We start from the raw sequence: 13,677 nt of genomic DNA, 5'->3' as shown, positions 1-13,677 counted from the left end.
AGCCAGCCAGTGGAGTGAATTATACCCTCCGGTTATATCGCTGCCACGTGACGGGGATATTGAACGAGTTGAGCAGAAAGGGGGCACAGTCTTTTGTCCACAACCTAAAAATCACACGTGAAAGTTCTTCAAATGAATTATGATGACTCTTAGCTGTTTTAACATTTACTGTTATAATTTAAAATTGTTTTTTAAAATGTGGGGTAAGAGCATTGTTCATGCACTTATTGATTCTAGTGTTGAAAAATACACCTAAAGTCTGGTAACTTTGGAGAACGAATTAGAAGGGGCAAAAAAAATAATAAATAAATAAATAAGGCCAAACCCCCACTGAGAGACATCATGCTGGTTTAGCAGCCCTTACACTAGAACAGGCTCAAGACGACACTAAGAAAACAACATTGTCTTTAACCAGATGGTTCAAACTGTTTTCAGGAAAAGTGCTGGTGGCCTGACCACAAGCTCCTTCAGGTGATGATGGGGCAATAAGGGGAGGTGGGGGTGTTTTTGCATTCCAAGAATGCAACCCCCCTTTTTAATATGTATTCATATGATATTACGTATTGAATTATGCAGATGTTTGAGCAATGTACTATCCTTAGAAGCATGAAATGCAACAGAGAAGCAAGAGGATTGTGAGCTGAACCCAGGTGCTGGCCAATTAGTCTCGGACAAGGTGGCAACAGCTGGAAGAGGGAAAGCCACTCATTTCCCTTGTCATTAAAAAGGATTCCTTGAGCACATAATGGCACGTAACATGCAATTCTGGGTTCTAGTCTAAGAATGTTCCCATGTTCCCCTTTCTGTCTGTGGCAATAAAAGTCAAAACAGGGGCAGGCGACAGGACTCCTTTTCACACCGATGATGGTGCCTGTCCAATCCATATATGACCTAGGGATGCCGTCCGTGAGCAGCTCAGTGTTCTGTTCTTTGCCAAAAAACAGTGACAGGATGAGTCCCAGGCTGTGATTGGACAGACACAGTGTCTCTTCGGTGGGTGAATTCTGATGACTTCCCTGGCTCCTCCTATTTGGGGGAGATAACATGGAGAAAAGGCTGAGGAGAAATTCACACCTCAGAAATTCACTACAAAGTCTAGCATGCAGGTGCTGACATACTACAATAGAATTACTAAGGTTCAAAGATGAATAAAGAGATCCTACCATCTGACTCTGCAGCTCCACACCTCACCCCCACCACCATCATAGATGACCTTTTTGTTTATTTCATCTTTTACAAATAGGTAAAAGTGCTTACTGTATGCCAGGCAGCATTCTAAGCACTTAATTCAAAGGACCTCATTTCATTCTCATGAGATAGGTACTACTACTCCCATTTTATGGATGAGGAAACTGAGGCACAGACATTAAGTGGCTTGTGCTGTTACGCTCAGATTTTGAGGTCCCCAAAGACCACCAGGGAGCTGAGTCCGATTCTAGAACAAAGAGCCTTTTATTCAAATTCGAGCCCAGTTTCTCTGCCCCTATCAGTGCAGCAGCACAGTTCAGAGAGCCCCGAGTTCCGAAAGCACAGCCTTTTTATAGGGCTTAGGGCTGGGTGGCGGGGTGATGCTTGGATCACTGAGTTGTCTGGTTCCGATTGGTGGAGTGAGGGCCAGAGTCCAGGTACGCCGGGTTACTTCCCTCTGCATTTCTATTGGCTGATTTAAGGGTGGGTTAGGCAACTGGAATTATTTTGTAAAAAAAAACTGCTGTTTAAAAATGTTTGCTTTCGCCGAAACCGGTTTGGCTCAATGGATAGAGCATTGGCCTGCGGACTGAAGGGTCTCGGGTTCGATTCTGGTCAAGGGCATGTACATTGGTTGTAGGCACATCCCAGCAGGGGGTGTGCAAGAGGCAGCTGATCGATGATTCTCTCTTATCGATATTTCTTTCTTTTTTAAAAAAATATATTTTATTGATTTTTGTACAGAGAGGAAGGGAGAGAAATAGAGAGTCAGAAACATCAATGAGAGGGAGTCATTGATCAGCTGCCTCTTGCACACTCCCCACTAGGAATATGCCCGCAACCAAGGTACATGCCCTTGACCGGAATCGAACCCAGGGCCCTTCAGTCCCCAAGCCAACGCTCTATCCATTGAGCCAAACCAGTCCCGGCCTCTTATCGATATTTCTAACTCTCTATCCCTCTCTCTTCCTCTCTGTAAAAAAATCAATAAAATATATTTTTAAAAATAAAATAAAATAATAAAATTAAAATGTTTGCTTTCTAGCCTGTGTTAGCCTGCTTGAAGATAAACTCAGCTATATGACCTTGTAAGCCAGAGACTAGATATACCCATTATCTCAATGCCATGCCAGGTGCATTTTCAATTGAATAGAACTGTGTTGTTTTCAAGGCCAGCATCCAGATAACCACTAAGTGCACAAAGGGCTGGCTCTTCAATAAAAAGGGAAGTTCTGTTATAGCCTTATTCTGCTCTTTCAGTGCCAGGTCACAGAGCCTGAAAGTGGAACAGTTGGGGTTTGAACCCAGGCTTTTGGCATCATTTAAAAGCAACAGTGACGAATCCCTTAAATGCTACAGAAGGGTAATGAAGACTTTAAGGTTCAATGTGTGCTTTTTAGAATGCAAGTGTTATTCAAAGATAAGAAATTATAGCTCTGGCCGGTGGCTCAGGTGATTGGAGTAACCAAAAGGTTGTGGATCTGATTCCAGGTCAGGACATATACATAGGTTTGGGGTTTGGTCCCAGTCAGGGTGAGTATAGAAGGCAACTGATCAATGTTTCTCTCTGACATTGATGTCAGTGTGTGTGTGTGTGTGTGTGTGTGTGTGTGTGTGTGTGTGTAAAAATATCAATAAAGACATATCCTCTAGTGAGGATTAAAAAAAGATAAGGGGCCCTGGCCAGTGTTGCTTGCTGGTTAGAGCATTGGCCTGTACACCAAATCTAGGCTATGGATTCCACCATGTGAGATGATTTGGTGTCTAAATGTGTTTTGGGGGACACTTCATTTTCACAGTTGAGATAGACATGTCCTTTAACCACTGGTGATTTTGGACAAAAGGAAGCCAATGGTGTATACTGTGAAAATAGGGTAATGTTAGGACACATAGCACAACTACCTTTAAGGGTAAATTGTGTGTTCTATGAACAGTTGTTCCCTAATGTTGTTCATCGGAAGTAATAACAATTCTAATAGCAACCAAGGAAAGTTGTCAACATTTGGAGGGAAACAGACCTGTGTTAGAATCCCTCTAACTGGCTGAGTAGCTTTAAGCAAACTATTTGAGCTTCCCGTGTTTCTTTCCTCATCCTTAAACAGCAAATTTAGACACAACAAATTAAGTTGATGGCCCAGGCATTGCTCCAGCCAAAAGGAAAACAATAGTAGCCTAAACCATGAAACTTACAGAGAGTATAGACTGACTAAAACCAAATATTTGATGTCTTTAAAATAAATAACATATAATGAGGTACAGGTAAGCAAAGAATCTGTAATTTCAGAGAGCACTTTTAGAGTGACATATTAAGGGTGTGGTGTAATTCCTCCAGCAGTCTTAACTATCCTAATATATAAAAACCCAGGGTCTGTAATGACTGAAGGCTTGACCAAACACTGGAAGTAAGTTTTGCAGTCAGCACTGCTGAAGGGGCTGCGGATCAGGCCCGGAGAGAGAGGCAGGGTCTGATCCGAAGCCTCTGTGGCAGCTGTTGATCAGTCCTTGCCTCTCTCTTTCTCTCCGGGCTTGGCCAGTAGCTGCACCTCTCTTTCTTTCCAGGTTTCCACGGAAGCTGCTGATCAGCCCCACCTCTCTGATCAGGCCCAGGCTGTCTGGCATAGAAACCGACCAATCAGAACCAAATCTGGGTATACCGTAAGGAGTCAATGGCTGCCTAGAAGGCGAAGCTTCTGACACTAACTGGCATAGAAACTGACCAATGAGAACCTAATCTGGGTGAACTGCGAAGGCAGACCCTAAGTTAGGAGCTGAGAAGGGGTTTTAAGGGCAACAGCTATTTGGTATAAGATATAAGAAAACAGTTCAACTTTTTAATGACTGGTTTGACAGTACAGTGCATATGGCTGGCTATCAATCCAGATATATTGATTATGTATTTTTGTCTGCTAAGAGCATCTCCTCCTGCTGAAAAAGGCTTTCCCACCCCCACCCCCATTTAAGCAACCCTATTCTATATAATCTATCTATACTAATATAAGGGTAATATACTAATTAGACCAGTTCAAATGGCCATCTTCCAGATGTCCACCTTCCTTCCAGACAAAGCCATGGTGGTGAAGGCTGAGGCGGATGCAGTTAGGGGTGATCAGGCCAGCAGGGGAGGACAGTTGGGGTGAGATCAGGCTGGCAGGAGAGGGCCGCTGGGGGTGAGATCAGACCAGCATGGAAGGGCATTTGGGGCAACCACGCTGGCAAAGGAGCACAGTTGGGAGTGAGATCAGGCCAGAAGGGGAGGGAAGTTAGGGGTGATCAGGCAGGCAGACAAGTGAGCAGTTAGGAGCCAGCAGTCCCAGATTGCGAGAGAGATGTCTGACTGTTGTTTAGGCCTATTCCATAGTCAGACATCCCCTGAAAGGTCCCTGATTGGAAAGGGTGCAAGCTGGGCTGACAGAACCTCGTCCTTCCCATCCCCCCAGTGCATAAATTTCATGCACCCAGCCACTAGTATTAATATAAAATCAGATAATAATGCCTTCTGTTGGTCCTGCTTGCTTAGAGTAGTCTCTTTGCTAGCAACTACTTAATGTTCAAATACCTGCACGATTAAGTTTATCTCAAGGGACACCTTGGATAACACCCCACATATTCTACTCAGACATTCAGCTTCATAATGCAGGAATCTAATGCAATTTCCCTTTTCTTTCAGATCAAGAAACGAGAATGTTCATGGCCGCACAAGATGTGGGGTTCAGACAAGTACACAGCATTGCAAAGAAGCTGGTCTTACCATTCTGGTGTGGGTAGTAGAAGCAGAGATCTCAGTGCTTTCAGTTTCAACACCTTTCTGCATCCTAATAAACCATTTCTTGTATTCCATTCGCACCTGTAAGTTTGAGGAATATAGAGGATTGTGTTACATCCAGAGCTTCGTTCAGACAAAAAAAGAATTCTAAAATAGAAGACTAAAGACTAGGTACTGTTCTCTACAGCTCTTTCATTGGTTTTCTATATAGTCTTGACCAAACTCATATTGATTATTTTAAGTATATTTTTATTTATTTCAGAGAGGAAGGAAGAAGGACAGAGAGATAGAAACATCAATAATGAGAGAGATTCATTGATCAGCTGCCTCAATCCATGCCCCTACTGGGATTGAGCCCGCAACCTGGGCATGTGCCCTGGCTGGGAATGGAATTGTGATCTCCTGATTCATAGGTCGACACTCAACAACCGAGAAACACCAGCTGGGCTGATTTTTTATTTAAATTTTACTTTCCTAAGTCGTAGAAAAGGTGTTTACTAAATGTGAAGCACCATAAGGACTCTATAGGGTGATAATAATGAAAGTGATGATGGTGATAGTGATAATGGTTGTGATGATGGAGATGATTACGATAATAAGGGTAATAATTAAGCCCCAATAAGAATATACTAGCCTGTAACCATGTGAATAATGAAATTAATGAAGGTAGTGATGATGATGAAGGTGACTACGATGATGGTAGTGATAATGAAAGTGAATATAATCATGTTAATAATGGTGATGATGATAGCAAAGATAATGATGGTGGTGGTGGTGGTGATTATGGTATAAATAATTGTTATAGTTATAATTGTGTGAAGTGTGTTTAACATTTAAAGTGTGTTTAACATCGTTATAATTGTGTGAAGTGTTCGACATTTAGTATTTAACACTTGATTTATCAATACCTGATTTATTAAGAATGAATAGTAACTATGTGAACGCCCTAGCAACCCCCTCCTGATCCCAGAGCTGTCGCAGGCCTGCAAGCCCCAATAAGAATATACTAGCCTGTAACTATGTGAATGCCCTAACAGGTGCTAATCTTTAAAGTTGTAAGCACCCTAACATGTGTTAATCTCTAAAGTTGTAAACAAGTAGCAATGTGCCAGAGCATCAGATAATGCTGCCCGTGAGACACGCCCCCCCCCTCCCCAATTAGAAACACTGAAGACTCATGACACAGCGGAAAATGGCCATAAAAGAAGGGACACTGAAGCACCAGGTCAGAGACCACAAGGGCTCCTCTACCCGCCGTGCTCTCTCCGCTCCCCTCTCTCCCTGTTCACAATACTGCGTGAAGCTCTGCCTGAGTGTGCTGTTACTCTGCCCGTGAGCCAAATCTCTGAGGCCTCAGCTGTGACCGAAGCACTGCCGGCATCGTTCCTGTCCAAGCGCGGATCTCCAAGTAACCTGCCTAGGCTTCTGGAAACCACCAAGACTCTGGTAAAAACAACAACAACAACAACAACAACAAAAAACGGTGTGATTCGTGCATCTTAAATGTTTGTCTCTTGTTTTTAGTTTATGCTCGGTCAAACTCAGTAAGAACTGTGGGCAATCCGTATAAGTCCAGTTTCTGCCTGAGGAACCCCAGTCACCTATGCATATGTTCCCACCTGAGGGTGAGTTGGAACAGGGGCTCGAGGCTCAGGCAGAGCTTTTGGCTGGAGCAGGCAGGGAAAGTGGAGTGCGACCCTCTGTGGAGGAGCAGAAGGACGTCTCTGATCTTCTGTGGAGCTTCCTCTTTTTATGTGCCTTCAGTGCTCAGAGGTGTCTTCAGTGTGTCTTTTTTTTTTTTAATATATTTTATTGATTTTTTACAGAGAGGAAGGGAGAGAGATAGAGAGCTAGAAACGTCGATGAGAGAGAAACATCGACCAGTTGCCTCTTGCACACCCCCTACTGGGGATGTGCCCGCAACCAACGTACATGCCCCTGACCGGAATCGAACCTGGGACCTTTCAGTCCGCAGTCCGACGCTCTATCCACTGAGCCAAACTGATTTGGGCCAGTGTGTCTTATCAGAGGGTCCCAGGAGTCCTGCTATCTGGTCTTACATATGGGGTACAGATCACTTTATCTATTTCCACACACAGGCCACTCAAGGGTGCTTATCAGTCTGTTTACATTACATTCCACACTTTCAGATATCACACTTCAATTCCACACTTTAATACTTATTCAATATTGTATTTATTCTTATTACTATTACTATAACCAAATTGAAATCCCAAGATGGTTGGCTCTTCTGATTCAAACAGTTCCTCTGTTCAAACTGTGGAATAAGATAAGATACTCTAAAGACTATAATCTTGCATCACCCTCCTCCCTGCTGTTTTCACAATCCACGGATAATCTGAACCAAGGAACCTCTAGTTTAGGGGTGTCGAACTCAATCAGAGAAGGGGCCAAAATCTAAAATCCAGCCTAAATCGCGGGCCGAATGGTTTACTGAACAGTCATAAACTGACAATGTTAACCAAAAATGTGAATTTAAAATGAGTGGAACAATCTTTTCCTTAACAGTGCTGTTAACCAACTCACATGCTATCAAGCAAAACAGTAATATTGGTATCAAGCAAAACAGTAATATTGGAATGTACCTAAAATGCTCATTGTTTTGTTTTCTGGCTAGATGTCTGACACCGTTTTCCCCGGATCAATGAGTCAATGTTTGGTTTTATTTCTTGGGCTGTAGCACCCCGCAAAACAGCATGGAGGTTGTCATCAGTAATGCGTGATCTGTGCTTGTTTTTGTTCAGATTCATTATTGAAAACATCTGTTCACAAAGATAGGTGCTCCCAAACATGGATAGAATATGGGCAGCATGAAGTTGGAGCTCTGGCATTGAGTCAGGGGGCAGTAGAGGGTAGAAGTCCTCAATTTCAACATCCTGAAACCTTGATTTCAGGCCACTGTCAGACTGAAGCTCGATTATCTCCATCTGAAGGTGATGGGGCACATTGTTGACATCAACTGTAAAAGGATTGGCAAAGATGTCAAAGCCTGAGTGCTGTGTTCTAAAGTCAGAGAAGCGCCGCTCAAATTCACTTAGTAAACGGCTAACTTTGGTAGCCAGCCGACTGCAAGGAAAAGTACCAGAAATAGTGGTTGAGATACTCAAACAAACGGGAAAGTGGGCAAGATTGTCCTGTTCCAGTTGGGACTTCCATAGTTGAAGTTTATGCTGGAATGCTGTGATCATGTCAGACATCTTCGTGATGACTTGTTTGCGTCCCTGCAGCTTCAGATTCAGTTGGGCGAGATGCTCGCATATGTCACACATCATAGCAAAATCACATAGCCAGGCGGGATCCGACAGTTCAGGCAAGGGCTTTCCATTACTTTCCATGAAAAGAGCAATTTGTTCTCTGAGCTCAAAAAATCTTTTGAGGACTGCGCTCTTGCTCAGCCATCTTACTTCTGTGTGGTATGGCACGTCTCCATGCTCTGCACCCACCTCCTGTAAAAACTGCTGGAACTGGCGATGATTCAGGCCACGTGCCCGTATAAAGTTAATAGTTTTAATGACTGTGGTCATTATGTCATTCATGTCCAGAACTTTTCCACACATAGCCTCTTGGTGGATAATGCAATGATAAGTAATCAAGGGTGTGTGGCAGTGACTTTTTTGCATTCTTTCCTTCATTAGTCCAACCAAGCCTTTCTTTTCTCTGCACATTGAAGGTGCGCCATCGGTAGTTAGCCCCACCAACTTTTCCCAGGGTAATTTAAAATTATTTATAGATTTCTCCACAGCCTCAAATATATCTCTACCAGTCGTCGTCCCATGCATGGCAGCTACATCCAAAAGTTCCTCAGTGACAGAGAGGTCGGTCTTCGTAGCACGTATAAAGATGGACAGCTGCGCTGTATCAGTGTTGTCTGTGCTTTCATTGATAGCAAGTGAAAAAGCGAGATAACTGCATGCCTGTTCGGCCAGCTGTGATGATAGATTTCCTGAGAGTTCTTGAACTCTATCTGCAATGGTGTTTCTTAACAAACTGACATTTTGAAAACTCTGTATCTGGTCTGGGCATACTTGCTCACACACTTTTAGCATGCTTCAAAAAGGCACCCTCTGAAAAACACCTTGAAGTACGGGCAATTTCTTCAGCCACTATAAAGCTTGCTTTCACTGCAGCATCATTTTTTGCTGTAGCCTTTGTAAACATTTGCTGCTGTGATTGTAGTTTGCCTTTTAGTTCTTTAACAATTTTATGCTTTTCTTCCAAAGTATATTTGCCATACTTAACATTATGTTTGGTGTCAAAATGACGACGTATATTGTACTCTTTCATCACTGACACTGTCTCATAACACAATATACACACTGGTTTGCCCTCTCTAAGCACAAACATGTATTCATTTTCCCATTTGTCATTAAATTGTCTGCCTTCACCATCAACTTTTCTTTTCTTGGACATTTTGGGATCAATATTGGCAGTAAAAGATGTAGTTTATTGGAAATCTGCATTAGAAGGAAAAAGTTGAAAACTGCACAGGGATAGCTTGATTTGGCAGATGGAGTGGAGAAAAAAAGTCAGTCAATAAATGCCTGGCTGGGTACAGATAGCAGATTCTGTTGCTATTTTTATGCCTGCACTTTATGCCAGAAACTGGCAGCTTCTGCTGTGTATTTTTTATGCCCGCACACTCACTCTCTCCTCTGCTCTGCCACCCGCACAACCACATCGGATGCCGGACTATAGGTCACGCCTCCTGAATCTCACGTGACTTGTTATCTATGCACATGCGTAATAGATAGCAAGTACGGCGGCCGGCGAGGCGGCCGGCGAGATCACAAGCCTCCTATGTCACCGTGCGTCATTGTGATGGAACGCAGCGGAGTGCAGTGATGACAGCGCGGTGCGGGCCACATTGCAAGGCCTGGCGGGCCGGATTTGGCCCGCGGGCCTTGTGTTTGATATGTGTGCTCTAGTTAGTAGAAAGTTCCCTTCCTTCCTCCCCTTCAAACAGACCGCTTTTGAACTCTTCATAACTTTTGTTCTACACATGTTTTACATTGGGAATTCTTTTCCTGGGAAAAATACTGATAGGACATCTGCTAGACTGTGTTCTGGAAAGCAAACAAACTGTAACTTTTCAAGACAACCCCCCCCCCCCCCACACACACACACACACACATCTGCTCTACTTCAACACAAACCTCCTCCCTTCCTTGTTGCTTAGCAACAAACAACCACTGCTTAAAATCGCTGACTACCCTTTCTTCCCTGCCGGGTATTGACTAGCAATACTTGACCCTTTTCTCTCTTGGAGAGTAAAATAAGTTTACTCTCTGCATCTCTTCTTTCAGTTGTTAGAGCCTTTTACATATATATATATATATATATATATATATATATATATATATATATATATAGCTCTAACAGACAGAAGAGAAATTAATGAGCCATTAAAATGTCTTTTTGTCACTTGCATCTTAATTGCTGGTAGTTCCACTCACTAATATAGAAAGAAAAAGCCAGGAAAGCCATTCCTAATCTTCTATAAAGAGTAAAATTATAATAATGCCATTCACTGAGAACTTGGTATAAGCCAAGGTCATTACTATGAGATTGATATTGAATTATCTCATTTAATTATCAACCCTGTGAGGGAGGTACTGTCACATTTTTGGATGAGAAAAATCACAGCTCAGAGAGGGAAGCAGTCTGCCCAAGGTCACACAGCAACCCACTCATTGGAAAAACTAAAGTCTTTCTGAGTTTATCATAGGTTTTGCCAAATATTACTGTGAGAAGGAAAACCCCTATTTTGTAAAAAACTGCTGTTTGGAATTTTCTGCTGTGGCCTCTTATTCTAATATTGCTGCTTTCTAGTCTGTTTTAGCCTGTTTGAATAATGATGAAGATAAACTTAGCTGTGTGATCTTGTAGGCCAGAGACTAGATATGCCCATAATCTCAATGCCATGCCAGGTGCATTTTTTAATTGGATAGAACTGTATTGTTTTCAAGGCCAGCATCGAGATAACCATTAAATGCACATAGGACTGGCTCTTTAATAAAAAGAGGAGTTCTGCTTATAGCCTTGCTTAGAATTTAAATTCATTTTCTCTAAGCCCATCGCGGGATGAATAAAGTAAGTCTCTACAAACTCTCCTCCTGCATTGTTTGATTGTTCAGAAACTCTATAACAACTGTGCTCGCCGTGTAGTACACTTTACTACTGGAGAATTATTCATTCTCTCTCTTGTGCATTCAGGTTTGGCCATGTGACTTGCTTTGGCCAATGAAAGAGAGCTAAGCTCCACTGTGCCATGATCACTTTCCCTTTGCCATGAGAACACTGATGTTCTACAGAGGGGCTGTCCCCTCAGCATACATCCTCAAACGAAAATAATGTAGTTCATGTAGCTATGTAACATAAGCAAGAAATAAATCTTATTGTTTTCAGTCACTGAAATTAGGGGAGGGAGGCTATTAGTTATTGTAGCATAATCTGCCTTATCCTGACTGATAACATGCTCTGCTATGAGCTGGTTTGTGTCCTACACCCCCAAAATTCATGTTAAAGCTCTTACCCACCAATGAGGACCACTGGTGGTTATTTGGAGCTGTGGCCATTATGGAAGTAATTAAGGTTAAATCAGGTCATAAGGGTAGAGCCCTGATCCAATAGATTTACTGTCCTTATAAAAAGAAGCACTCTAGCAATATCTCACCTGTGTGAGATACAGCAAGAAGGTGGCCATTTGCAAGCCAATTGGGGGCTCTCACTAGAACCTGACATTAGTAGCACCCTGATCTCAGAATTCCAGCCTCCAGAATGCTGGGTTGATAAATTCTGTTGTCTAAGCCACATGACCTCTGAGCAGATGACTGCATGTTCTTAAGAGATTTGCTTAAATGATCAATGTTAAGAGGCTAAATAAAACCTAGAGCACATGGAAAACTCAAACAGCAACTTCTCAGAATCAAGGCAACCCCGACATATAAAAGGTCAGAAGAGAACAAGGAATGAACAGCCGTTTAATAAAGCGCAGAGACAAAGGAATTAACTTTACCTGGCGATTAAGGAGACAGTGTACCACAAAAAGTAAAACGCCCTGCAGGACATTGATGATGGTGAACATGTAGGCAATGACTGTTCCGATTGTCTTCCCAACTTCATCAACCATAAAAAAACCAAGGCCCCAAGAACAGCCCAGGGTAAACAGCTGAGCGATGGCTTTAAATGTCATGACTCTGAAAAGGAAAAAGAGTAATAACTATTGTACTACCACTTATCAGGGACTCACTGCTTGTTGGGCACTGTGCTCAGCGCTTTGAGTGCATCACCTTTAAACTTCCTAACAACCTCAGGTGGCTAAGCAGCTTTTGCAAAGGCACAAAGCATAAGGATGAGGCAGAACCCATGTTTCCAATTATTGCCCCTGAGAATAGCACTTTCTCCCACCCTTGGAAATGATTTTCCTGCTAAGTCTCTTACCTGGACTTATTGGAAGATTGAAAGTGCATTCTAGAAATTTCTATTGCAAAAAGTGGATGTTGAAGATATCAAGACTTTAGAATAGGGGTGTCGAACTCAATCAGAGAAGGGGCCAAAATCTAAAATCCAGCCTAAATCGCGGGCTGAATGGTTTACTGAACAGTCATAAACTGTCATTGTGATGGAAACACAGCGGAGTGCAGTGATGACAGCGTGGTGCGGGCCACATTGCAAGGCCTGGCGGGCCGGATTTGGCCCGCGGGCCTTGTGTTTGACACATGTGCTTTAGAACATCACACAGCGGTGGATTTCTTCAAACAAAAATTGTGTCTAGAATGAGTTGTTGGTGACCATGGGCTAGAAAGGGAGAAAGAGAGAGAGAGAGAGAGAGAGAGAGAGAGAGAGAGAGAGAGAGAGAGAGAGAGAGAGAGAGAGATGGAGAAACTACCAAGAAGGCTGACATTTCTGCCTTCCAGGATTGAAGAAACTGAGGCTGAAATGTTAGGTTAATTTCATACGTACATGGGATTGATGGCAAGATCTGAAGTTGGACAGAAATGCCTTTGAGTTTTGTCCATATGGCTCACCAATGCAAAGTTTGTACCCGCTCTTGGGTACGCTGAACAGTTTGTTCCTCTTATCAGTGTGGACATTAGTAGTGCTCACCAGAGAGGTTGGCATCGTGAGCATTCAATGAACTAATCTTGGTAAATGCCCAACACCTATCAGGTTCCTGGTTAATATTAGCTGTTGTCATCAGTATTTTTAATAATTTAGTTTAGCACCAATGAGACTTGAGTTTTTACAACCAAGGAGAATGGAATCCCAAAATGGGTGAACTTTCAGGGTGAAAAAGTTAATGTTGATAGTCCTGGCATTAATTTTATATGACGAGTGAGCTACACAAATGAAGCACCCAGTGAATATTTATTGAATAAAGAGATGAGGGAGTACATGAAATTGTTAGATCCTCCCTTCACCCAACTGATAAACTGCACCTGCGGCCTGGACATTCCTGAACACCTAACCAGGCACCTTTTATGGACTATGCATTGAACCACCAATCAGCACTTGCCAAATACCCTAAGCCCCTGGTTCCTAACTCCCTAATCATGTGCCTTATATGAAACCACCAATCAGCGTGTGCCAAGTACCCTAAGCTCTATCCCATCCCTTTCCTTCCCTGCACCTGTGCTCTCTTCCTGTGGGAGGCAGCCCAGCAGGGGTCTTCTCCTCTAATAAAGCCCGTGTCCTGGTTTCGGCCC

General features: G+C 42.9%; 1 protein-coding gene across 2 annotated transcripts in view; it reads right to left on the bottom strand.

The window, feature by feature from the left end:
* Nucleotides 1–13,677, bottom strand: part of LOC118731253 (putative adhesion G protein-coupled receptor E4P) — a 53,528-nt gene continuing 39,851 nt past the window's right edge. Inside the window, exons 14-16 of one of the 2 annotated variants that reach the window (XM_045589179.1) lie at nucleotides 11,988–12,168; nucleotides 4,937–5,032; nucleotides 1–1,029 (exon numbers count right to left, since the gene is read on the bottom strand). In XM_045589179.1, the coding sequence (XP_045445135.1) occupies nucleotides 1,027–1,029; nucleotides 4,937–5,032; nucleotides 11,988–12,168 (280 nt within the window). In that variant the 3' untranslated portion in view covers nucleotides 1–1,026. The remainder of the gene's footprint in view (nucleotides 1,030–4,936; nucleotides 5,033–11,987; nucleotides 12,169–13,677) is intronic. The other variant, XM_036459683.2, reaches the window with a different exon arrangement.

The sequence above is a fragment of the Pipistrellus kuhlii genome, unplaced genomic scaffold (genome assembly GCF_014108245.1).
Source record: "Pipistrellus kuhlii isolate mPipKuh1 unplaced genomic scaffold, mPipKuh1.p scaffold_m20_p_30, whole genome shotgun sequence".
Taxonomy (NCBI): domain Eukaryota; kingdom Metazoa; phylum Chordata; class Mammalia; order Chiroptera; family Vespertilionidae; genus Pipistrellus; species Pipistrellus kuhlii.
Note: the sequence above shows the minus strand (reverse complement) of the source record. Positions and strands in the feature narration are given on the sequence as shown.